At 39.4% G+C, this 27,557-nt stretch overlaps 1 protein-coding gene across 1 annotated transcript in view; it reads right to left on the reverse strand.

Moving 5' to 3' along the window:
* Positions 1-4,664: 4,664 nt before the first annotated feature.
* Positions 4,665-27,557, reverse strand: part of ZW10 (zw10 kinetochore protein) — a 35,236-nt gene continuing 12,343 nt past the window's right edge. The window contains exons 8-16 of the mRNA XM_010830350.1: positions 21,568-21,731; positions 20,496-20,678; positions 16,337-16,575; positions 13,576-13,647; positions 10,691-10,860; positions 9,718-9,848; positions 8,950-9,081; positions 7,981-8,183; positions 4,665-5,190 (exon numbers count right to left, since the gene is read on the reverse strand). Coding sequence (XP_010828652.1) covers positions 5,070-5,190; positions 7,981-8,183; positions 8,950-9,081; positions 9,718-9,848; positions 10,691-10,860; positions 13,576-13,647; positions 16,337-16,575; positions 20,496-20,678; positions 21,568-21,731 — 1,415 coding nt within the window. The 3' untranslated portion in view covers positions 4,665-5,069. The remainder of the gene's footprint in view (positions 5,191-7,980; positions 8,184-8,949; positions 9,082-9,717; positions 9,849-10,690; positions 10,861-13,575; positions 13,648-16,336; positions 16,576-20,495; positions 20,679-21,567; positions 21,732-27,557) is intronic.

Here is a 27,557-nt window from a genome sequence, read left to right on the forward strand (position 1 = left end):
TATGGATTGCAGCACACCAGGCTTCCCTGTCCATCACCAACTCCCAGAGCTTGCTCAAACTCATGTCCATTGAGTCGGTAATGCCATCCAACTATCTCGTCCTCTATCGTCCCTTCTCATTTCTTCAATCTTCCCCAGCATCAGGGTCTTTTCTAAGGAGTCAGTTCTTCCTATCAGGTGGCCAAAGTATTGGAGCTTCAGCTTCAGCATCAGTCCTTCCAATGAATATTCAGGACTGATTTCCTTTACGATGGACTGGTTTGATCTCCTTGCAGGCCAAGGGACTCTCAACAGTCTTCTCCAACACCACAGTTCAAAAGCATCAATTCTCCGGTGCTCAGCTTTCTTTACGGTTCAACTCTCAATCCATATGAGACTACTGGAAAAACAATATCTTTGACTAGATGAACCTTTGTTGGCAAAGTAATGTCTCTGCTTTTTACATCTGTCTAGGTTGGTCACAGCTTTTCTCCCAAGGAGCAAGCGTCTTTTAATTTCATGGTTGCAGTCACAATCTGCAGTGATTTTGGAGCTCAAGAAAATAAAGTCTGTCACTGTTTTCATTGTTTCCCCATCTATTTGCCATGAAGTAATGGGACCAGATGCCATGATCTTAGTTTTTTGAATGTTGAGTTTTAAGCTAGCTTTTTCACTTTCATCAACAGGCTCTTTAGTTTCTCCTTACTTTCTGCCATAAGGGTGGTGTCATCTACATATCAGAGGTTATTGATATTTCTCCCAATCTTGATTCCAGCTTGTGCTTCATCCAGCCCAGCATTTCACATGATGTACTCTGCATATAAGTTAAATAAGCAGGGTGACAATATACAGCCTTGACGTACTCCTTTTCCTATTTGGAACCAGTCTGTTGTTCCATGTCCAGTTCTAACTGTTGCTTTCTGACCTGCATACAGATTTCTCAGAAGGCAGATAAGGTGATCTGGTATTCCCATCTCTTTAAGAATTTTCCAGTTTGTTGTGATCCACATAGTCAAAGGCTTTGCTATAATCAATAAAGCAGAAGTCGATGTTTTTCTGGAATTCTTCTGCTTTTTCTATGATCCAAAGGATGTTGGCAATTTGATCTCTGGCTGCTCTGCCTTTTCTAAACCCAGCTTGAACATCTGGAAGTTCTTGGTTCACGTACTGTTGAAGCCTGGCTTGGAGAATTTTGAGCATAACTTTGCTGGCGTGTGAGATGAGTGCAATTGTGCGGTAGTTTGAGCATTCTTTGGCATTACCTTTCTTACAGATTGGAATGAAAACTGACCTTTTCCAGTCCTGTTTTTTCCAAATTTTCTGGCATATTGAATGCAGCGCTTCCACAACATCATCTTTTAGGATTTGAACTAGCTCAGCTGGAATTCCATCACCTCCACTAGCTTTGTTCGTAGTGATGCTTCCTAAGGCATCACTATGAATAAATCTATCTCTTTAGCACTAGAATTTGAAACACTAGAGAAACAGGGAATTTTCGTGGGGTTTTTCTGAGGGGGTCATTGTTCGGTGACTTGAGTAATGCCTGCACCCAGTAAGTGTAGGGAGTTTTAGGACCACTTGTAAAGCTGAGGCTAGGGAGGGAGTAGGTGTCTTCAGCCCTGGTACTAGTGTCTTCTTCAACAGCATGTGTAGCTAAGACCTATCCACTCCCACCCCGCTCTCTCACACTACACAAGAAATCTGGGGCACTCTGATTCCTGAGGAGGAGTGCAGAACTTATACATAGCTCATCTGCATCATTGCCCTCCTCTCCAAACTCAAGGCAGAGATTTCATAACATGGTTTCGAGACATCTAAGGCTAGCTCCAGTTATATTATGTGACATCACAAACTTCTCAACCAAACTCCTCATGACAAGGGGAGGAATGTCTGTCTAAACCATATAATTGAAAAACTTCTCAAAACTGGGGCTTTGTAACTTTCAGGAAATTTTAGGCTTTAGCAAAAGGTCTATTTTTAGGAGGAAGTTGTCGCAAAACCAAAACCCATAACAAAAACATCCCCAGAGGATGTATGTGTACGTCTCAGAACTTTCAGAAGATAGACTTAATCATAGGAAATCAAATAAATAATAGAATGCATGCACGCTCCCTTAGTCACGTCTGACTCTTTGCGATCCCATGGACCACAGCCCACCAGGTTCCTCTGTCCATGGGATTTTTCTAGGCAAGAATACTGGAGTGGGTTGCCATTTCCTCCTCCAGGGGATCTTCCTGACCCACAGATAAACCTGCGTCTCCTGCATTGCAGGCAGATTTTTTACCACTGAGCCACTAGGGAAGCCCACATCTTTTTTAAACAATGTTATTACTCAAAGAAAATACCATCTGATCTATTCACGAGTGATTGTTCAGTGGTATGTCACCGTTCATAATACAGATGCATATAGAGTCTGGACCACCTTGCTGCGCTGACCAAGGCCAGAAAGTAAGCCCAGGGTGGAATGGACAAGCTCCTCGGCCTCGGTTCCCACGGACCAGGCCTGGCTGCCTTGTGCTGCTCCTAGGCCTGAGCAGAGAGTGCCATCTGGAGGATCCCCATTTCAGAGAGAATCCAGTGCAAAAGTGACCATGCATGGGTCACCAACCATTCAGAATCCACACTGCAACAGAACCACTATTGAGATATCTCGGGGGTTTGCCTTTTTAACAGAAACTTTCCATGTTACTAAAACCTTGGAGACCCTTTCTGGAATTTCATTTCCCTGTGATTGGTATAGTTCTGGGTGTAATCTGGGAAGAGCTTCTTCTCGTTGACCTACAGATACAAGAGTCAAGCCTCTTAAAGTTCCTTTACCCTCGGGACTTCCCTGGCAGTCCAGTGGTTAAGACTTTCCCTTTCAATGCAGGGGGTGTTGCAGGTTTGATTCCTGGTAGGGGAACTAAGATCCCACGTGCCTCCTGGCCAAAAAGAACCCCAAAACATAAAACAGAAGTTTAACACTGTAACAAGTTCAATAAAGACTTTGAAAGTGGTCCACATCAAAAAAAAAAAAAAAAATTCTTCAAAAAAAAATCCCCTTACTCCCACAATCCACACTCTTTCTAGAGGAAGAAGGTTCCCCTCCCAGTCCATCCTAGGTTCCCGGTCAGAATAGTTACCTCAAGGTTTCAGTGAGAGCTGCAAGACCCTACTCCCATGTTGCTCAGTCAGATGGCTCATCTCTGACCAGAACGAATATTCACTTAAACACCAGTTGTTCATTGCCTTGGCAATTGGAGTCTGCCCGCTCTGTGTGCTATAATATAGAGTATTCATCAGAGGAACAAATGCTGAGGGATGGAGTCTACCCAGCCTCAGAAGAATTGTGATGGTTTTTTGTGCTAATGGTGGGGAGGGAAGGGATGAGGAGCACACTATTCAGATATAAGAGATCCCACCCCTCAATTGCTACACCTGTCAAGCAACAGGAATAGCTTCTATGAACAAAAGAAATCTTCTATTGTGTGTTAACAGTCCTGTAATTCATGTATTTCAGTTCTGTCCTTAGCTCCCCATTCTTTCCATCACAGAAAAAAAAAGAATGCTACCTCAAATTGTGTGGATTTTCAAAAACAGTTATTTTCCTCATCTGTGAAAACGGTCCCCTCTCCCTCTCTCAAGGAAGACAACTTCTTTGTTCTCAAAAAAAAAAACTAAAGTTGGTTCAGGCGTCTTTTTTCTGTGCGTTGTCATAATAGGGTATGTTGAGTATAAATAAATAGGTTGTCATTAACCACAGCTGAGTTCTCTGATAAAAAAAACACCAGCCTTCTTTCTAATTCATTCTTCTATGACCTCTAAACAGGTAAAAGGAAAACTAAGCAACCAGAATGTCTAGCGGCTGAGCCCGAACTAAGAACAAGGGGAAGTGGGAATAATTGAAAGCAGTTTACTCTATGCATGCCGGGGACTGGGGGCTGAGGCCTGAGGAAGCAGGCCACTGCACTGAAATCTTCCTCCAGACGGCACTTTCTCCGAGGCGCACGCACATGATACTCTTCTCCCTCTTTTCACAAGAGGAAATCATAGTTCTGCATGAAGAGATACAATCCAGAGTTCTACAGAGAATGACTTCAATCTAATATAAACCTCCAATGGCTGCAGAGTTACAAACACAGAAAGTTGAGCCGTAGGATTAACCACGTTCACCAAATAAAGGATTAGGCTGTAGAACCCAGAGTTCGCGCCTCACAGCACGTACAGACCGAAGGCACGCTGCAATTTAAAACCTTTGCCATCTGATAGGTACAGAAGCAGTGGAATTTGAGAAGACAAAAAAAAAAAAAAAGAAGAAGAAGAAAAGAAAATCCAATTAAAAAAAGTAGAATTTAGTTTGGGAATTCCCTAGAAGTCCACAGGTTAGGACTCTGCACTTTCACTGCCTAAGGCCTGGGTTCAATCCCCGGTCAGGGAACTAAGATCCTACGAGCCGTGTGCAAGGTCAGAAAGAAAAAAGCATTTCGTTGAAACAGCAAAAAGTGCCAAAAATTTATACTAAAAGAAAGTCTTAGGGGTCCTAAGAATGTTGAGAAATTATCAGAGAGTATCATGAAGAAGGAAGATAAGTCAGTGATTCCTCTGTGAGGATCATAAATGTCAATAAAAAAATGGCACAAAAGATAGGAAAACTTGATGGCCTCCTTTGTTAAGCTCCCATATTATTAAAGACACTCACCCATAACTCCGAAAATCATTATTTATTGGAAAGAAAAATTAAAAGCAGTCTCTTTAATTCCCACGAGACCAAATATAGTTCCCTTGCCCTCCAAAATAAATCTCCCATCCCTCACAAATTCTTTATCCTGACTCTTAGAATGTCCTGGATTCCTTAATGGATACAGTCCCCAGACCCTGGGAGCAACATGAAACAGCGTCCCCCTCGAGTTTCTTATCATGGGAGAGCGGCTGAAAAGTCAACAACTTGAGGTACTTCATTTGATATCTCAGCATACAGGCCAGGAGGTAAGGCGTTCTTGGGTGAAATCAAACTTCCACAACAGATCAGTGATTCCAAGAAGTCTTTAAAGGAGTGATGATGCCAAGAGGAATCCTCCTGGCCAAGACATGGCCTTCCCAGGAAGACGGAACTATTTAATCTTAGCAAGGGTGGCTGCTCTTCTTTCTGTGTTCTGGAACAAGGCACGGATTAAAGCTTTCACTTCACTGGAAGAGAATGCAGTTGCCAAGGGCCCTTTTCCATCTGCCCACCTGCAAAATAAAAAAATACAATTTCTATTTCCTATTAAGTATAAGCAAAGTTTTTAAATTGCTTACTTGATTCCAAACATGTATTTGTTTAACTCATTACTGAACAGGGGATTTTTGCAGAAACTACTGCCTGTGGCCGGTGATTTGTTATATAAATGATATTAATTCAATAATGTGTTAAAATGGAAATAAAACAAGTTCTGGCATTTTCCCCCTTCTTTATGAGTCTACCACTCAGTATCTTTAACATCTTCTGCTTCTTGGCTGCATTTTGATATCAGCAGAGACAGATGAAGACACCAAGTTAGAAAGATAAAAACTCTTCTCCCTTATTCTATACTCACTAAGCCCGTTTAAACTTGACAATTATGACCACATGCTCACAGGGTTATACAGAGAAATGGGATCTGTAACTACTTTAAAAAGCGAACCACAGGCAGCACATTTTAACTGAGAAAGAATAGGCACAAAAAATACTACATAAAATCACATACACAAAAAAAGTCAGTAGAATAAAGGGTAAAAAATATGAACAGCTTACAGACAGAAAGAACAAAAACTAATTGTTACCAGTGGGGAGAGGGAATTTAGAGGTAGGGGACTAAGAGGTACAAACTAATAAAATCAATTACAAGGATGTATTGTACAACACAGGGAATATAGCCAATAATAACTATAAAGGGAGTATAACCTTTAAAAACTGAATCACCATATTGTGCACCTGTAACTTAATATTATGCATCAAAATGCTTTTTTCCACAAAAAAGCACAGACTTTTCAATATAAAGAAAAGAATAGGCATTTTACAATGGAAAAAAAAATGATCACTAAAAAGATGCTCAATGTCATTAGAATTTAGGGAAATACAAACTGAAAGGACAATGAGCCATTTCACAGCAACTAGCCCAGGAAAAAATTTCAAGTCTGATAATACCAAATACTGGTGAAAATGTGAAACAACAGAATAAATAAACTATGAAATATGCAGCTATAAGATAAGTAAGTCACAGGGATGTAGCATACCCATAAGGAATATAATCAATATTGTAACAACTTTGGTGATGGATGGTACCTGCTATTACTGTGGTGATCATTTCATAATGCATAAAAATATCAAATCACTATGTTTTAAACATGAAAGCAATATAATATGTTAATTATAACTCTTTTTTAAAAAACTATGACTATTATTAGAATATGATACAGCAGTGCATATGAACTGTAGCTACACATACTTTCATGAATGAATTTTCTAATCAAAAGAAGCAAGTTATAGAAGATTCCATTAACAGGAAGTTCAAAAACAGGCAAGTCTAAAATTTATATTTAGGGATATGTATGAATGTGGTAAAACTATAAAGAAAAGCAAGGAGATAACACAAAATTCAAGACAGTTACCTCTGGGGGAGGGGGGACCATTTGGGGAACAGCACATAAGGGTCTTCAAAGGTAATGATAATATTTTTCTTAAGTTGGGTAATAGGTACGCAAACATTTATTTTACTCTTTTTTTCTTTAGACCTGTGAATATGTTATATATACTGTACTCCTTCATAGGTATATTTTTTAATTTTTAAATGTTTAAACTACACACTGGAGATAGTTACTTTGGTAAAAAAAAATATTTTCTCAATTAGTTATCCTTATATCTACTGAAATCTCTGGGAGGAGAAACATCTTCCTAGTCAGAAGAAAAGAAGCTGAGATATATCAGTATTATAACTGTTCTCAACAAAGAATTAATGATCATTCTTGGGCTGCAAGAGGGCCCTTTTAACAGCAGAAACAAAATTTCTCATCTGCTGCCCTCTGGAGTCTTATCTGAAGACATAACCCACCAAGGACTTGTAAATAATAGAGGAATCAACTGAAGTTTGTACTAAGTGCAGTTAGAGGTCTTCTGAGGTGATTTTTTTTTTTTTTTCAAGCAAAACTCTCATTTACCTTGTTTAAGAATGAATAGTATTTGCTGGGAACAACTCAGACACATCGAGGATGGGTAGTCTAATATACTTGGGCATCTGTAATAAACCAACCTAAATCAGCTAGACAAGTAGCTATAGAGATGGATATGGACCTTAACGCCTATTCAGTGCGTTCTCTATGCAAGGTTATGTGTGTTTGTTAATCATACACCAAGACAAAATTAAAGCATCCACGGATATGCAACTAGCCAACATCTATCCTGTTTTGCACAGTATCAATGACCTTCACACACTCAATAGGATACAACAAAGCACGCAATTGCAGAGCATAGCAATGTTAACTGATGGTGCTGAGAGAAAACAACATCCACTGTATTTAAGAAAAGAGGAATCCTTTCTATGTGTGTGGTACTGAATCCCTGTAGAAAAACTGCTGCCCAATCAAACAATGGTTTGATGCTGACTATTCTTACAGGTAAAAGTCACTTCTCTACTAACATATCAAAATCGATCTTAAAATGCATCCCCTGTTGGTTAAAATGGGCAAGAATTTCCATCTAGGTGTCAGAAGGTTGTATTTCTTGTAAGTACAAGTGGTACAAGATCATCTATCTGTAGAGCACGACAAAACAACACGCTCAAGACAAAAATAACAGAAGCAAGAAGTCCTTACACTATCAAATATGAACAGTGGTCATGAGATCCGCGCTACGACAGGCCGTGCAAAGGCCCCAGTTACTGCTACTCGATATGAAACCTTCCTGAGTAACACTAAGAAACAGAGAAAAGCACTGCCTTCGATGGCAGTAATATTCTTTTATGGTTGTGAAGACATAAATCAGTCCTACAGAAGGGTTTTACCCACCGATCCCCAATTTCTTGCAAACTGGCTTGTAGCATCATCATCAGCTCTTTGAACGGCATCCATTTGGACACGTAGACTGGCACCTCTTCTCGGTATTTCTTATTCTCGTTTTCTTCCGAGAGAGGTGCAAATACTTGAGGTCCTTCATCCACCACTGTTTTGCACAAGGAATACAATCTGTCAGCGTCTTCGGTAGAGATGTCCTGATTTTGCACAAAGGGAACACAACAGAACAGAATCGGACCAATTTAGCGGGAAGAAAACAGCAGATCTTTGGTGCAAGCTACGCAGGGGGTCAGTGGCAGCAAGATATTTTCCAACCAATTTAGCAGATCTTACTGATCTCATCAGCTCTGACAATACTCCCCAAACTAGAATGACATGCAACAGGTTTCAACAGATTGTTGGTAATTTCATTTGCTTGCATGAAAGAATCTGTTTCTCCAGTAGAAAATGGTGCAGCGTGCTGGAAAGCAGGGAATCTTATTACAGGGGTTTAGCCAATCTATATTTTAGAGGAATCAGCTCGCAGAGTCCAGGCAACTTTGCTGCAGGACCACACATATAGTCCCCATGTCAACAGGGTGCTGGTACAGTGGTGCCTGCACAAGGCTGCATTCTATCTTACTAAATTAGAGTATTCGATCCACTTACTCATTAAGTATACAACTTCACACTCTGGATTTTGGGAGCACTGCCCCATTTCCAGGCTCCTCACTCATAATTTACACAGATGCCAGGTGGCATCAGCTGTATAATCCTACTTTCTTAGATAGATATGAAGGACAGAGATTAGCAAGACTCCAGCAAAACAGAATTAAGACAAAAGTGAGAAAATAACAGTATAATGACTTAGACATGAAACATGAACAATTTCTTCTACCATCTGTGTTGACTAAAAATGAGGCATCAACATCATCGGAAGAACAACTTTAGCTCAAGTCTGGAGAGGCATCTAGTGGCCCTTACCTCCAGTGCAGTGATCCTGCCAATGATCTCGGAGACCGCTGTGTTGAGTAAAGTCCCCATAGCCTTGCAATATATGTTCACCGGCAGGACATCCTGCCACACAACTCCGAGTCTCTTTAGCTGGTGCAGCACCTGTCAGAAAAACACAGATCTTTACATGGAACAGAGGTGGTTACAACTCACATTTTCCTAGATTTACATTTACCATTTCTGTGTGTGTGGAAGAAGAGGTGTTATATAAAAGTGATGTAAAGCCATTCAGAACACGTTTCTCGAATATTTCACCCTAGTGATATCTTTGCTTGATGAAAAATACTTACCCTGTGGACAGGAAAACTGGAGTAAAAAGGTGTGTCACTTAAGAGAGAGAAGCATCTTTTTTTTTTAAGATGAAAGCTAGTATTTCAAACTTCTCAAAGTTCATGGGTTAAAACACTGGGTTGGTCAAAAAGCTCATCTGGGTTTTTTGCAACATCTTTTGGGAAAACCCAAACGAACTTTTTGGCCAACCCAATACTTGTGATGGGAGACTTATTAGATAACTAGGCGCACTACTGGCTTAATGGGAAGAGAGCTTCCTATTGACTTGGTGGGGCAGGGAAAAGGAAAGGAAAGGCCATCAACGTGACTAGAAAAGGTGGCCACATTTCCACAGGGAGTTGTGGGGAATCAACTGAGCTACCTGCCACGTACACTTTGCAGCTTAAAAACAAGCAGGAAGCATCTAAAGAAAGAGCACGAACTGCAGAGCTAACAACAGCTCCCTACCTGCCGCACCGCTTTACTTGCTGCAGAATAATTGTCTTCATCGTCCATGTTTGAAAAGTTTCTAGCACTTGATAATCTTTCCAGGAGTTCTCCTTTCTGTGCCCGCATCTGGGCCAGAAAACACTCTGTCCCTATGACGAGAAAAGAGAATAAAGAATTCTGAGCGTCGTTCAGTTACACACAGGGTGGAGGAGGAGAGACAAGACGGAACCTAGTATCTGTTTTTGCCTATTTGAAAACAACTGCTTGTTAGTTAACATAAGGTGGCCCTAAGGTTACGATTAATAAAAACACCACTTCTAATACATCAGCCAGTCCCTCTAAGCCCATCCTCAGAATAGTGAGCTTTTTTCAAAAGTCCATCCAAAATCAGATAAGAAAGACTACATATACAGTAGAAGCCACTGCTTATTTTTCTGATATATCTACACCACCTCAGGGGAAAGTCAGGAATTGAAAAGCTACGTAAATGATACAGATTCTCTGCTTTTCCTAGGCTATCATTATAGTAAACATACTGATATCCCATATTTCTTTTGATTTTTAATAATCAGAAGTAAAGCTAATGGAGGTAGAATAGAAGGGAGCTGGTTTGAGGTTTTGCAAACAAATAAGCACTGACATTAGTGACTCTTACGAATAATGCTAACAGGACTGTCACACTACTCCTCTTAGGACATGTCACTCTACTGACAAAACTCTAATTTGGTGAATTCACCACACACCAGCAATGCAGTTTGGAACTCTAATGTACCACGGAATCATGTCATGAAAAAGCAATGCTTTCAAAAGACTGCATTCACTTCATAAAGCTAAATAACTGGGAACACCTGCGAATTAAATGCCCCCTCTCTTCCAGTATAGCTCAGGGACCATCATCTAATTTCAAACAGGTCTCATTTGTAAATTACACAGATACTAGTCTGACAAGCTGCATTATCAAAATGCTTCCCTACATTTAAGGCATCATTACCAAGTCTCCGGAAGCCAGGTACAAGGTCCACAAAAGTAGTAGTGCCATCACACAGAATGGGGGCGAGACGCAATCTGAACTGATGCCCGAGGGTTAGCAAGTGATGGGCAATATACATACAGTTGTTGTGGTGAATGGCAGCCAACTGTGGCAGTTTTTGAAGGTTCTCCCTAGGTCAGGAGGAAGCGAAGGAAAAGAAAGAAATCACCTGTTACTGAAGTTGACTCGTCTAATGACTTTCTCGGGATTAATCATTGTCTACTGTATAAATGCCATACGTAACAAGATGTAAACTCATCGCTCCCACTCCCACGCAGTGAGTTTGTTCTGCCCGCATGAGACATTATTCGATAAAACTAGCCCAGTGGTTAACAAGAAAGAAAGAGCAAGGGAATGGATGTTTACCTGTGTCAACTCTTTGTACTAGAAACCTAGAATCGCTATACATAATTCCCTTAAAATTTAACACTGATAAGTCTGTGGAAATATAGGTTTGCTTCCTCTTTCTCCAAACTCCTATTTCATTTATACAATGAAGCACTTAACTATTTTCCAATTCACTAGTTTTCAAAGATGGCTGCAGATTAGAGTCATCTGAGAAAGTTTAAATATATAGATGCTCAGACCTCACTCTCCAAACAGAACACAATCTCTGAGTGAAATCAGGGCATTTATATGTTTTAAACACCGCCCCCCCCCCCCAGGTGATTTTAAATTTTCATAAAAGATTAAAAATCACTGTTTTCATTTGTCCACACATATTAGTCTATCTGCCTAGCATGGGAAGAGAGCTTGTCTTAAACCTCTGCTACATATCCACTTGCAGTCATTCCTGGTTTTCAATTAAAACTTCCATTCCATGTCAGGCTAGAATATACAAAGCTGGAAACTCACATCCTAAGACAGTTGTCCTCACTTTGGGCTACATGTCAGAATCATCACAGGGCTTTAGAAAACAGAGATATCTGAGTCTTAAATCACACCTATACATCAAAATCTCTAGAATTGGGGCCTAAGCAAATATATATATTCTCAAAGGTCCATGAAAGAGTCTAAAATACTGCCAAAGCTGAGAACACTAATCTAGAACAGTGGTTCTCAAAGTGTGGTCCCCTGGCAAGAAAATAGCAGCATTACCTGGAAATCTGTTAAAAAGTCTAGGCTTTATCCCAACCCTGCTGCTGAAGCTTAAGTTCCAATACTTTGGCCACCTGATGTGCAGAGCCGATTCACTGGAAAAGACCCTGACGCTGGGAAAGATTGAGGGCAGGAGGAGAAGGGTGCGGCAGAGGATGAGATGGCTGGACAGCACCACTGACTCAATGGACATGAATTTGAACAAACTCTGGGAGACAGTGAAGGACCATGAAGCCTGGCGTGCTGCCGGCCATGGGGTCTCAAAGAGTTGGACATAACTTAACGACCAAACAACATTACTCCAGCCCTACTGAAACAGATATCTGTGGGGCATGAAATCTGGTAATTTGTATTTTACCAAAGTTTCCTGGTGATTCTGAAACACACTAAAGTTTGTAAACCACTGGTCTAGCATAAAGTTCTCAGATCATACAAAGGGGGGAAACAACAAATCTAACTCCACCCCAGTGTGAAAAATGTTTCTAAGCACAAAAAGCCGTAAGCCAACTGTCTTTGAATCCCCAAGGACATGGCTATCAACTGACCTGAAGAGGTTTTCTCTTTTCCTTTACCTAACTAAATAGAAAGTGAAATAAAAGTTTTAAGCCACAGCAAAGAGAATACAAATAAAAATAGTAAGTTTACAATAAATAAGTGGTCTTTTAGAACAAAATAACTGGGCCTACTTAAAAACATCTCAATTGTTCAAAAATCTATCAACATTAAACTGACCTTTTCTTTGAAACCAGAGTTCTTGACTTAAGGAATAGCTTTGCTGACATATTACTTAAAATATTTATAAAGTCATCCAAAACACTTTATTTGGATGATAGAGAGAACTCCTGGAGGCTTAAATATTAACTTATCAGATTAATATCAAAAGAAACTTTAAAAATCCAAGATGTGAGGTAAATACACCCTAAGGTCACTAAGAAGAGCAGCTGTGTGTGTGTGCTAAGTCACATGCAGTCTCTCCTAGAAATGTTGATTCATGTCCTTGCGGTGGGGTGAGGAGAAAAGGTGGAGGAAGATGGAGTAACTTCAGTTATGTCCAACTCTCTGCAACCCTATGGACCATAGCCCACCAGGCTCCTCTGTCTATGGGATTCTCCAGGCAAGAATACTGGAGTGAGTTGCCATGCCCTCCTCCAGGGGATCTTTCCCCCCTCCAGGGATCAAACCAGCACCTCTTAAGTATCCTGAATTGGCAGGCAGGTTCTTTACCACTAGTGCCCCCTGGCATTAAGTCTGCAAAGCTAAGAATGCCAAGGAAAAAATGTGGGATGTTTACTAGACAGCAATATGGAGCAATGGATGACCTTTTTGTTTTGCAACCAAGTAAAGTGAGACAGTTTTGAAAATACCTACCATTACTAATAGGGTAAAAGTTCTCTTGAGTTTTCAAATCTGTCTTACCTACTATACTACAGATGAAATGGCAACCCATTCCAGTGTTCTTGCCTGGAGAATCCCGGGGACGGGGGAGCCTGGTGGGCTGCCGTCTATGGGGTCACGCAGAGGCAGACACGACTGAAGTGACTTAGCAGCAGCAGCAGCATAGTACCCCTATTAATTGATTATTAAATGACTGATGTTCTTTAAACATGTATTGTAAATGGTTTATTGTACTTTATTGTGAGTTTTAGCAGCCAATTATCTTATGTGGGAATATAAAGTTACTGTTTTAACCTGACTCAAACATTTCAAGCCTACAATATTATACAGAAGTCAGACACAGTGGCACTTACTTGTGATATGTTGGTACAACATCATGGAACAAATGGAAGATATTCCTCACTGAGTAGAAAAGTTGAACAGCACTAAAAAGAAAACACAGTTTCAAGAGAAACGCATAAGGATATAAAGGCAATGAGAAAAAAAATTCTAAGTCAGTGCACCTTAAGTGAGATCCCCTACTAAGACTACAGCTGGAGAGACTAAGCTCAGTCTACAGCTAAGACTACAGCTGCCTTGGCCACTGCTGAGAACACCACTCCTCTGGATGGAATGAATTCTCAGCTAGGAGTTACCAACTGAACTGCAGGTCTGAAAACCTGGGCCCATTCACAGCATTAAGAACAGTGGCGTTCAAGCCAAAGCCTCTTTTCCATTTATCAATTTGTGTTCTGCCAGGACCCCGAGTATCCCTTCAGTAATGAATGGAGCTAAGCCTCAGCAAATGTCACCTGCTCACTGGCGCACTCTGCAAAGGGCAAGGCATCAATAAAGGCACTCACTGGTGCTGCCAGGGCCAGTCTGCCTTCAGCCTCCACCTTTCTCCTTCTCACCCCAACGCAAGGACATGAATCAACATTTCTAGGACAGAATCCAACCTCAAGATTTCTTGCCCTTTAAGTCTGGTCTTAGAACACCTGAAGATTATTATTAAAAAGCTCTCAGAGCAAATAAAAGGCTCATGGAGCTTACTTCTACATAAGACTAACTGAAACTATGTACCCTGAGTAAGTCACAGGAATTCCACCAACGATTATTAAAAATTAGTCATGGTTCACTATACCCCAAAACACTGTTAAAACTTGATGACTATGATACCTAAATTATTTCATTTTATTTTCATTGCATTCTTGTTGTTTGAAGTTTGATAATAGGAAAGTGGGTTGTTGTAGTTGTGTTTTTGTTTGTCCTATTAAAACTAATTTTTTGGTGAGAAGGATGTCTGTAGACATTCAGTATACAAAACTGTTGTTTGGTGGGACTTCCCTGGTGGTTCAGTGGCTAAGTCTCTGCACTCCCAATGCAGGGGATGTGGGTAAGATCCCTGGTCAGAGAACCAGATCCCACATTCCGAAACTAAGAGTTCACATGCTGCAAGTAAAGACCCAACAGGCTGCACCTAAGACCTGGTGCAGCCAAATAAGTAAATTTAAAAATACACACACACACACACACATATATATATAGTTTGGTATTATCTTATGAAAAATTGCCTTGCGTCCCTAACTTCTGCTTGAGTATATTTCAGTTGAATGCCACGTAAAAATGCCTGCATGCATACTCAGTCACTCAGTCATGTCCAACTCTTTGTGACACCATGGACTGTAGTCTGCCAGGCTCCTCTGTCCACCGAAGTTTCCAGGCAAAAATACTGGAGTGGGTTGCCATTTCCTACTCCAGGGGATCTTCTAGACCCAGGGATCAAACTGGCGTCTCCTGTGTCTTATGCATTGGTAAGTGGATTCTTTACCACTGGGCCACCTAGGAAGCCCTATTCACTCCTGTATTTACTCTGCCAAGTGAAAGGGAAAGTCACTCAGTGTCCGACTCTTGTGACCCCATGCACTATACAGTCCATGGAATTTTCCAGGCCAGTATACTGGAGTGGGTAGCGTTTCCCTTCTCCAGGGGATCTTCCCAACCCAGGGATCGAAACCAGGTCTCCCACACTGCAGGCAGATTCTTTACCAGCTGAGCCAAAGGGAAGCTCTTATTCTGCCAAAAGAGTACATAACTCCCTTCACATGTATTACATTTTTCTTCCTCCTTATATTTAAAACCAGACAGACTTATGAATATAATGATTCATTGAAGTCATGGAAGTATTTTAGAATGCATGTTCTTTCTGGAACAGAATAAAGGGGTTTGTTTATACATGGGGATTAAAACTTCAGAAGCCCCATGGAAGACGCAATTTGATTAAGTCAAGCTCTAACTGAAACTGTTTTCCTATGAGAATGTGAAATAAAAAACTATGATACACAGATTCAAACTAAAGAGGCTTTGGAAAACCCACTCTATGATCAACTTGGGCTACAGCCTACTGTCGTCTCCTCAGTCTGGTTCAGGAGTAGGGGAAGGAGCCTATTAAACAAAAAGAGATTCAAATATGGAAGTATGTGGGATCGAGTTTAGGTATCTTGAATATAATGTTGACTAGAAGAAATCTTCTGGAAAGGGAGAAATTAGAACTTTGGTGCATTTCATTCTTTTCCGTCTACCTTTGGCTGCCCAACAAACTATTACTGCTTAAAATTAGTATTTAAAATATAAATTAATTAGGAACTAGATTTCAAAAGATAAAATGAATGTTAGGCTAAAGAGCCAGAGCATGCTGAAGCAGGTGGTACAACTATCACTATGACCACCACCACCAATGCTAATTAACATCTGAGTATTAATTATTTCCAAGGGAGCATTCTATGTTCTTCACAAGAGCTTTCTCATGTAATACCATTCAAGTCAAATAAAAAGTTGAAAGTAAAAAATTAAAGAGGTTTTTGTTAAAAAGTGATTAACAATTTTTAATGTCAAATCCATTTGTCCATCCACATATAAGATTTTATTTCTCATACTTTGCTGTAAGACTATATGTTGTTATAAGTAAAAGTTAGTTACTAATACATATCTGTGTGCTATACTGATTCTTTAGGGAAAAAATATTAATAGGATAAGAAAACCCAAAGAATTCCAGTTAATTTTCTTAAGAAATGTCTAGTTTAGATATACATTTAACCAAGTCATTGCCATTTTCAGATAACTCAGAACTCATACCATTGATCACTGCTGGTTGTTGCTTCCAGTAAAGTCTGATAGGCAAGTTCCATTAATTTCTTCACAGATTCACTGATGCGACATGTGGGCAAAGAAAAGGAATGTTGGTCCAATGTATTCTCAGGCTCTAAATTCGCCACTTCATTGCACTGAGCGGTGGATACTTCCTGTACTTGTAGCTTGTCGTCCTCATTAGGACGAAGTAAGTCTGGCACATTTATCTGAGAAGCAGGAGTGATCTAAGAGTCAAACACAGAAAACGCATCGTCCTCAGAATAATCCAGATGCATGCAGATGGTCAGGAATGAGATACTGACCGCTTCCATCACAATTAAGTTGTGGATCCACAGAATAATTACAAGATATGAGTGAACATGGCAGTACTTTAATGACTGCTCAACCTTGGGTGAAAGGATGTCATAAGGAATAAGCAATACCCTTTACTGGGCCATTCTCTTCACTCTGCATTCTTACTCTTGGTGGAAAACAACAAAGCTGTGAAACTGACCCAAGACTTTAGGTAAATGAAAGGACCTTCAAAAAATCCTCTTTCTCAGATTAGACTGTTGGACTAACGCACACCAGTATGACTTTGTGTTCCACTGTCATTAAGTTATTTCCCATCAGAAACATGTCTCGGCTTAGCCAAAGAAACAACACATTCAAGCTAGCTTATGCTGCTCTTAAAAACAAAATTCCAAACAAAATCCAAAAACCTTCCTCCATTTACACTGAATGAGAATTCCCAGATTTGGTGAAAAATAAAGAGAAGAACGGGGCTTCCCTGGTGGCTCAGCAGTAAAGAATATGGCCTGCAATGCAGGAGGCAGTGGTTTGATTCCTGGGCTGTGAAGACCCCCTGGAGGTGGGCATGGGAACCCACTCCAGTATTCTTGCCTGGAGAATCCCACGGACAAAGAAGGCTCCACAGGGTCGCAAAGAGTCGGACACGACTAAAGCGCGAGAGCACACACACACAAAGGAAAGAATACTAGGCCTCTATTCTGGAAACATCAGTGATATTTTCTACCCTAACTTTACACAAAGTCATTTAACCTCTCTTGACCTCAATTTTCTCATTGCAATATGAATAAATTGCATTAAAACAATGGTTTTCAAATCTCGCTTATCAAAGATGCCTCAGGAGCCAAAAAAAAGTTGGGGGGAGATTAAGCAGGTGGAAGCGGCAGGTTCCTACCTCAAGAAGAGCTGCTCTGCTCAGCACATACTGGACCTCTATGGAAAATTTCTGATAGAAAAAGTTTAAGTTTTTTTCAAGTCTCAAAAAAACATTAAAGTCATCAGACTTGCCATCTATATATAAAATTTGTACAATAACATCTATTTTGTAGGGCTGTTATAACGTTTCAATAAGAATACAAATATCACACCCAGGGGAGGTGCCACTGGCATTGAGTGGGTAGAGGCTAGCGGTGCTATTGAACATCCTACAGGACAGGCCCCAGAGCAAAGAATTACCTGGTCCCAAATGTCAATGGTGGCATTGCTGAGAAACTCTGATCTAGAGGAAGTGCCATCATTAGGATCTGGATATTTGGGAGGAAAATACAGTCTTACAGAATGTCAGAACTAGTTGAATAGGGAGCTCAGAGATTATCTAGTTCAATTCTGTCATGTTACATAAAAGGAAACTGAGGTCCAACAAGGCTGAAAGATTTAGCCCAGAGCCACAAAGCAACCTAGTAACAATCTCATTTATAACAAGGAGTTAGGACAGAGCTCTTGGGATATATATTAATTCACCAAATATTGACTGAGCACTAAGTACACAGTAGTGGGCACCAGGTACATTCTTGATGCTAGAGGTACAACAGTAAACAAAACAGCAAAGAACAAAACACACTGGAAAAAGAGAAACCAACCCTCCCCACATAGAGCGTGTTTGCTAGCAGGGAAAAACAGTAATTCAGACAAAATATTTATTGACAATAAGTAACATGAAATGAAAGTCATTCAGTCATATCTGACGGACTCTTTGGGACCCCTCGGGCTATACAGTCCATGGAATTCTCCAGGCCAGAATACTGGAGTGTGTAGCCTTTCCTTTCTCCAGGGGATCTTCCCAACCCAGGCATCAAAGCCAGGTCTCCCGCATTACAGGTGGATTTGTTAGCAGGTGAGCCACAGCAGAAGCCCAAGAATACTGGAGTGGGTAGCCTATCCTTTCTCTAGAGAATATTCCCAATCCAGGAATCAAACCTGATTGCAGGCAGATTCTTTACCAAATGAGCTGTCAGGGAAGAAAATCAAAGCAAGGAAAGAGTACAAGAAATAGGGGGAGACTTCCCCGATGGCTCCAATGGTAAAGAATCTGCCCACAACATAGGAGACCCTGGTTCAATCCCTCGGTCAGGAAGATCACTTGGAGAAGGGAATGGCTACCCAATCCAGTATTCTTGTCTGAAGAATTCCATGGACAGAGGAGCCCCGCGAGCTATAGTTTATGGGGTCACACAGAGTCAGATACAACTGAGTGACTCTCAGTGGTAAAGAATCTGCCTGCCAATGCAGGAGACACGGGTCCGATCCCTGATCCACAAAGATCCCACATGCTGCAGAGCAACTAACCCTATGCACCACAAGAATTGAGTCTGGACTCTAGAGCCTGGGAGCCACAACTATGAAGCCTGCAGGCCTAGAGCCTATGGTCTGAAACAACAGAAGCCACTGCAGTGAGAAGCCCGCACACTATAAGTAGAGAGCAGTCCCTGCTCACTGCAACCAGAGAAAAGCCCACACAGCAAAGAACACCTAGCACAGGCAAAAATAAAAATTAATATATAAATAATTTTAAAAAAAAAGAAATAGGGGGAGGTTACAATTTTAACAGTGGTCAGGTAACTTCCCTGGTGGTCCAGTGGTTAAGACTCTGTGCTTCCAATGCAAGGGTGGGGCGTGTGTTTGATCCCTGGCTGGGGAACTAAGATCCCATATGCTGAGCAGCGCAGCCAAAGGAATATTTTTTAAAAGAATGAATTTTTTTTAAAAAGTAAAATAGTGATCAGGAAAGGGAGCAAGTCTATAGCAATATTCCAAGCAGAGGGGGAAAGAGGTTTCAGAGTTCTGTAGCCAAGCCGTCCTGGCAAATGAAGAGAGTGACTGAAGGGGAATGCCGCAGGAGATTCAGTCAGAGCGGCAATAGGGGACACATCACCCTGGGCCTTGCAGGCCACGGTAAGCCGACTGGGTCCTTCTCTGAATGAGACAGGAAGCCACGGGGCTTTGTGCATGAGAGTGACATAACTGACTTTCATGTAAAACCCTGCGGCCCAGTTCCCAGTACTCAGTGCATTTCAGTTCCCCTCACATCCCCAGATTATACCAAAATGTGTTAATATTTGTGGAGCTCAAATGGCTAATTAAATATTTTACTGAAGCGGACACTACAACAGGGTAACCCCAGGAGAAAGGGGCATGCAGAAAGCACAGAGGGGAGAGAAGCATGGTCCTCTCAGTGGTCACAGAAAAGCGGCTGAGGAATTTTCTAAGGGATTAGTTTAGTCTATGTCGTCTTTTAATCTAAATAACACTTATATTTGCTAAATATTATTTTATATATGCAAGATATTTTTTTAAAAAACAGAAAAAATACACAGAATTATCTAAGGTCAAAGGAGTAAATTACTCTCAATGCAAATTATAATTTGTCCATGGATTTTACAGATAATTGTTTATACCATCAAAGATCGTATCTTTTTGTTTCCTTTTATTAACTTCAAAACTAGCACCTCTATTAGCCTAAGCAATGAAGTCAACATTTTCACAACAGGATATAATCTCTGGATATAACAGTACCTGTCACAAAATTGCGTACTAAAAATTCAAGTGATAATGTCAAGAAAACTATAGGTTGATATACTCTATGATTTCAACAACAGTAATCCATTAAATTCACGTATACTTTTTCAATTTATACAACGCTTTTATGTGTGTTATCTTATCAGGATCCCACAATACCCTATGAAAGAGGTAGATCTTAGGACCCCTTTCAAAATGAGAAAACTAGTGTTTAAGAAAATTAATAACTCACCTCAATGACCTCAGCAAATGTCACGTGCTCTTCCACTCTACCACAATCATCTCAAAAATCAGCTGCTTCCTAACTCAATGTAATAAACTATAACCATCCCCCCCATACCTTCACAGTGTTGTGAATTTCAGAGGTCATTAGGTTTCTAGCCGCGACGATCACATCCTGACACTTCTTGTTAGCAAAATGAGAATTGATATTACGGGCATATTTCAGCAAATCAGTAGTATCTCCTTTTAAAAACCTCATCTCCTTTAAGGCATTTTCAAATTCTTCAGTGGATTGTATGATCTAAGAAAGAAATGCAAGGAAAAGAAAGAAAAGTAAAGAATTATATACATATATTCCTTTTCAATATTAAAATTTCAAATCCAATGTACAGAAAAGAATAAGGAGCAGATGGTTAAGTTTTAGAACAGACCATCCACTACTAGGCAGAAAATATTACACATTTAAACTCATCAGGAAGAGCATCTTCATTAGGAGTTTCTGACTCTGCTTAGTAAAAGTGCAACAAATTTTTTAGTAAATATACAGTAATCCCCCTCCCTTATCCTCAGTTTCAGTTACCCACAGTCAGCTATGGTCTGAAAATACTAAATGAAAAATTTCAGAAACAAACAATTCCTAAGTTTTAAATTGTGCGCTGTTCTGAGTAGCGTAATGAAATATCGCCCTGTCCTGCTGTGTTTTACCCACGGGATATGAATCATCCTTTTGTACAGCATATCCGTGTTATATACACTACCTGCCCATTAGTATAGAAAAAACACTTCACATACATCTACAGTTCAATACTAACCACAGGTTCACGTCTTCATGGAGGGTCTTAGAACATACCCCAAACATAAGAGGGGGACTTCTGTACTTATTTTAGTGTTTGAGGAAACACTAGAAAGAAGCCAAAAAGTAAAGTATCACCTAGTAGCTACTAGACCTGATACAAATATAAAAACAATTGTTTTTCAAAAGTACCTAATGAAAACATATTAATACTGAATAAGAAAGCATACTTCCCAATCAAAAGGCAGCAAGCCAGAAGAGAAATGAAGTTATAGGGAATTTGCATCCACACCTTATGAATAATTTTCTTAAAGAACAAACGATCTCTAAGATAAACAAAGGACAGTGACAAGAACCTGTGGTCTCCTCAAACCTTCAGTGACACTTCTGCTCTTACCTCTTCATACTGCTGTAACTTGCTGCTATTTGTCGGGATAGAATAAACCAAACAATCTTTAATAAGGCACTCAGATAGGTCCTCCCAGATTATGTCACCAAGCACCTCAGCCAATGTGATCTTAGATGTCTTTAAATTTTCTAGGTCAGCATCAAGAGGTAAATCTGAAATCAAAAGAAAAAGTTTTAAACAAGAAGCTATTCACATACCAGATATATTCTCAAATTCCCTACTTTTCTAGAACTCTTCACTTTTAAGATGACAGGGAAGAAAACAGCACAAGTAATTCTACCCTACTTCAACTAACTATGTGGGAAAATCATGACACACAATTATTATTGCATTTTCACTGCTCAGATGAATCATCTGCAGTGTAAGACTGCCTGCCTGTTCTCTGTAACAATTAGGTAGTAAGCTATCTACATTATAATCATCCACTGCTAATCCACGGATCTGATTATATGACAAGCACTCAGAAGTTCTGCACACCAAGTTGAAACTAGTTTAGAATAAAATCCCATCTCTCCAATAATAAATAAACATACTTTTTCATCTCTGCAAAGGATCAGAGTGTTTATTCTAAGCAAAATATCAATAAATACCTTACATTATCATGTAATATCTAGTCTGTCAAACAGAATACTTCAATATACCTTCCATGGTATATTTTATGGTGGCTTTTTCTAACACATTTTGAGGAAGTTAATTAATTAACTGCTTCCCTCGTGGCTCAGCTGGTAAAGAATTCACCTGCAATGTGGAAGACCTGGGTTCAATCCCTGGGTTGGGAAGACCCCCTGGAGAAGGAAAAGGCTACCCACTCCAGTATTCTGGCCTGGAGAATTCCAGGGACCGTATAGGCCATGGAGTCGCAAAGAACTGGACACGACTGTGTGACTTTCATTATTAATTAACTAAATAGTATAAGAGAACCTTTAAAGAAAGTGACCATACTACCTCAAAGCCTTGAGCTATCTTATAATATCACAAGTCTAGGCCTGCACTGTTTGATATGATGGCAATCAGCCACATTTTGGTACTGAGCACATGACATGGGGCTAGTGTGACTGACGAACTCAATTTTTTTTAATTTTAAGTAATTTCAACAACTGGAAGCAAAGGTGTGTGGTTATAATGGGTAGCATAAGGCAGCCTTGTGGTGATCGGCTGGTTTTGTAGCTCGATCGTAGTGGTAGGTACAGGAATCTACACAGGTCATAAAATTGCACAGAACTATTCACACACACAAATGAGTGCAAGGAAAACTGGAGAAATCGGAATAAGCTCTGTGAATCGTACCACAGTCCATTTCCTGGTTTTGATCCTATACTATGGTTACACAAGATGCTAACATTGGGGAAAACTGGGTGAAGGGTACATGGGATCTCTATACATTTTTTGAATAAAAATTTTAAACTCAAAAAAAACAAAACAAAGGAAGTAGTGTAAAATACTTTTCTGTTAAACACAATTTTGTTGCTTTGATAAGACCATGTCTCACTTTAACCACAGCATCACGTATGTGTACTGTAGTATTGATTTCAGGCACATATATTACTTCTAGTATTTCATATAAACACATTTCCGATGTAGTCAGAGTAAACAGATTCATTCCACTCCAATGACTTTGTTTTCCTATGCATCAATGTAACACTGTAATGTGTGCACTTGAATATTCTGTGCATACAGCACAGGTTACAGTGATAACTATATAAACTGAAAAAAGCAGTTAAATTGAAGTGCTTATTATTTTCATTATGATATATTTTTCTCATTTAAGAAAATAACTATAAACAAAGCTTCAAATTTAAAACTAAAATATACTATTGATGCAGAATCAAATGAAGATGCAAAAGTTGGAGGAACTGCTAGAAACAGTAAAGGAAAAAAGAGACTGGGAGAAAATATTCCACGAATTTTACAACAAATGGCAGTGCAACTTGCTAAAACAGAGCAAGGCAAAATTTTGCTATGCAAAAAGCATTTTAAGATGATAAAGCAGACAATATTAGGAAACATTTTCAGCAAATATATTAGGAATTTGTCAAGCTTCCTCTCAAAAAAGAATTGACAAAATTAGTCGCCTGAAATCACAATTAAATGTCCAACCAAAAATGTGATTTTAATGGGATCTGTCACCCTGCTTATTTAACTTATATTTAGAGTACATCATCAGACACGCTGGGCTGGAAGAAGCACAAGCTGGAATCAAGATTGCTGGGAGAAAGATCAATAACCTTAGATATGCAGATGACACCACCCTTATGGCAGAAAGTGAAGAGGAACTCAAAAGCCTCTTGATGAAAGTGAAAGAAGAGCGTGAAAAAGTTGGCTTAAAGCTCAACATTCAGAAAACGAAGATCATGGCATCTGGTCCCATCACTTCATGGGAGATAGATGGGGAAACAGTGGAAACAGTGGCTGACTTTATTTTGGGGAGCTCCAAAATCACTGTAGATGGTGACTGCAGCCATGAAATTAAAAGGCGCTTACTCCTTGGAAGGAAAGTTATGACCAACCTAGATAGCATATTCAAAAGCAGAGACATTACTTTGCCAACAAAGGTCTGTCTAGTCAAGGCTATGAATTTTCCAGTGGTCATGTATGGATGTGAGAGTTGGACTGTGAAGAAAGCTGAGCGCCGAAGAATTGATGCTTTTGATCTGTAGTGCTGGAGAAGACTCTTGAGAGTCCCTTGGACTGCAAGGAGATCCAACCAGTCCATTCTAAAGGAGATCAGTCCTGGGTGTTCTTTGGAAGGAATGATGCTAAAGCTGAAACTCCAGTACTTTGGCCATCTCATGCGAAGAGTTGACTCATTGGAAAAGACTCTGATGCTGGGAGGGGTTGGGGGCAGGAGGAGAAGGGGACGACAGGATGGGATGGCTGGATGGCATCACCGACTCGATGGACTTGAGTCTGAGTGAACTCCAGGAGTTGGTGATGGACAGGGAGGCCTGGCGTGCTGCAATTCATGGGGTCACAAAGAGTTGGACACGACTGAGCAACTGAACTGAACTGAGCTCATGGAAAAGACCCTGATGCTGGGAAAGACTGAAGGCAGGAGAAGGGGATGACAGAGGATGAGATGGTTGGATGGCATCACTGATGCGATGGACATGAGTTTGACTAAGCTCTGAGAGTTGGTGATGGACAGGGGAGCCTGGCGTGCTGCAGTCCATGGGGTCACAGAGTTAGATACAACTGAGCAACTCAACTAAACTGAACTGAGCTTGTAAATTTAGCTAGTGGTAAATTGACTTGATAAAATCATTATATGTTTTCTCTGTGTGTACATTTTGATATCAAATTTATGCTTGTTTTTAAAAAATTAATCAGGATACTTATCTATCCTTTTCTATTGACCAAAAGAGCTTGATTATCAAAAAGGATTATGTGTAATTTAAAGGGTACCTAGAATTTAGCCATAAACTTAATGTGCCTAATGGTGACCTTTTAAATAGGAAATCTTTAACAACCTTTCAAATTTCTTCTACAACTTTTTGTATGTTCAGAGTCTCTACTTCTCAGTAAATTCTAGTAACTTATACTTTCTAGAAAATCAACACCACTAACATTTCTAAAGAAAAAGGGTAATTTTCCCTCTCCATATCCACAAGTTTGTCTGTCTCTCTGTGCCCAAGTAACCAATGTTAAGAGTTTGGTTTGTATTCTTCCTCCCTTACATTTATAATATACACACTTGATATAGATCAAACTGTGTCCCCTACAATTCATATGTTGAAGCCCTAGTCCCCAACGTAACTGCATTTGGAGACAGGACTCACCTTTAAATAGGTCATAAGGGTGGAGCCCTGCCCTTAATCCACTATGACTAGTGTTCCTCTAAGAAAAGGAAAGACATCAGGGATGAGCATACAGAGAGGAAAGGCCATGTGAGGGCAGTAAGAAGACTGTCTGCTAAGCAAGGAGAGAGGGCTCAGGAGAAACCAAATCTACTGACACTTTGATCTTGGACTTCCAGCCTCCAAAACTGAGAAAATAAATTTCTGCTTTTTAAGTCACACAGCCTGTGGTATTTTGTTACGGAAGCCCTAGTAAACTAATATAATACTCAAATAGGGGGCTATACTTTCATTTTTATAAAATGGGTTCATGCCATAGATTTTACACTTAACTTTTTATCCCTTAAAAATAGATGGTGGCCATCTCTGAGGTATCTAGCTCTACTTCTTTTTAATAGCTGCACAGTACTCCATACTATGGCTCAACTGTAAGTTATACAACCATTCTTCAGATGATACCCATTCCAGTATGCAAGTACATACAGTACTTACATATGCAAACATACATACTGTTGATATGACATCTGTAAGGAATTAAAAAGTGGGCTACCTGGGTCAAAGGGATGAATATCTTAGCATAACTATAGTGCCTCAGATTACTTGCTAAAAAACACTCACAAAAGCAATGATGGAGCCTACCTTTCCATTTTCTTACCAAAAGTGTCTTACACATATCTCTGAATTTTGTCAACCTTAAGGGTGGAAATTTCTACTCTGATGGTGTGATTTCCATTCCACTATTAGGGAGATTAAGCAACACATATTTTTATTTTTATTAATAATTTGAACCTTTTCTTCCATAAATTACCTATTCATATTTGTTACCCTTTTTCTGCTACTATGTTCTCTCTTTCTTTGGAAAAAAATCTAAAAATCAACTCCTTGTCTGTCAAACACACTACAGGTATTTTCTCCCAGTATAATATAATCTTTGTGTATGGTACTGTTCACCATCATAGAATTTGACATTTATACACAGTCGAATTTGTCAATCATTTCCTTTATGTATTTGGAGCTTCCTGATAATATTGAAGTATTCTTGTGAATTTTCTTCCAACACTTCTTTTGTTCTACTTTTTGCATATAAGGCTTTAATCCATCTGGAATGTATCTCTGAAGTACGAAGCAGGAATCTAACTTTGTCTCATTCCACATAGCCAGTTTTGCTAACACAATTATTTAATAAACTGTCTGTCCCGCTAAACTCAACTGTGACTGATCAAACGGTAAATTCTCTTTTTTTTATTTCCTGGGTCTACTTCTGGACTCTTTTTCATTCCACTGAGCTTATGTCAAAAACACAGTTTTAATTATAAAATTCTCCAACTAGTATTTTTCAAATCTTTACTGGCAAGGCTCATATTTTTTGATGTAAGCTCTAGAGTAATTCGTTTGTCCAATTCAAAAAATATATAACAAGCAACTGATTGGAAAGTATTAAGTTTATACGTTATTTTGGAATGAGTTGACAACTTTTTGAGATTGTCTTCTAATCCATGATAGCCTCCCTTCCCTTTAAGCCCTCAGTAAGTTCTATGCTTTCCTTTACATATATTATTCCTATTAAATTTATCTTTAAGAATTTAATAGATTATGTTGCCATTGTAAATAAGATACCTTTATATTTTATAACTGATTGTTGCTAGAGAGAATAAATCTGATTTTTATAGATTTATACTGTACCTAGACAACTTAGTAAATTTCTTACTAATTATAAAAGTTTTAGTAGTCTTTTGGGTTTTTAGGTATCCAATCACATCATTTACAAGTAAATTCTTCTCTTTAATATTCATACTTATTTTCTCTTCTTTGCATCAGCAATAACACCTAAAACAATGTTAACAAATATTAATGCCAGTGTGCATTCCTGACTTAAAACTGATTTTAATGGAAATAAATGGGGCTTTTTTTTTTTAATGGTTTCATATATTTAAGATTATTTCTTCTGGGCAGATTCCTAGAAGTTGAAATCTTGGTTTAAAAATACAAACATTTTAAGAGTTTTTATAAATTTTGCCAAATTATTTCCAAAAGAATTTTTTATCCTCTTTTTAAAAATTCTTTTGTTTTTGGTACAATGATGCTTAGTAATAAAGAAAACTTAGAAGTAAAAAACACAGATTTAAAAGATGAAAGGAGCATATAACCAAAGACAAACATAAGAGAGAAGGTAAAAACCTTTAT

This window comes from Bison bison, unplaced genomic scaffold (genome assembly GCF_000754665.1).
Source record: "Bison bison bison isolate TAMUID 2011002044 unplaced genomic scaffold, Bison_UMD1.0 scf7180017864518, whole genome shotgun sequence".
Lineage (NCBI taxonomy): Eukaryota > Metazoa > Chordata > Mammalia > Artiodactyla > Bovidae > Bison > Bison bison.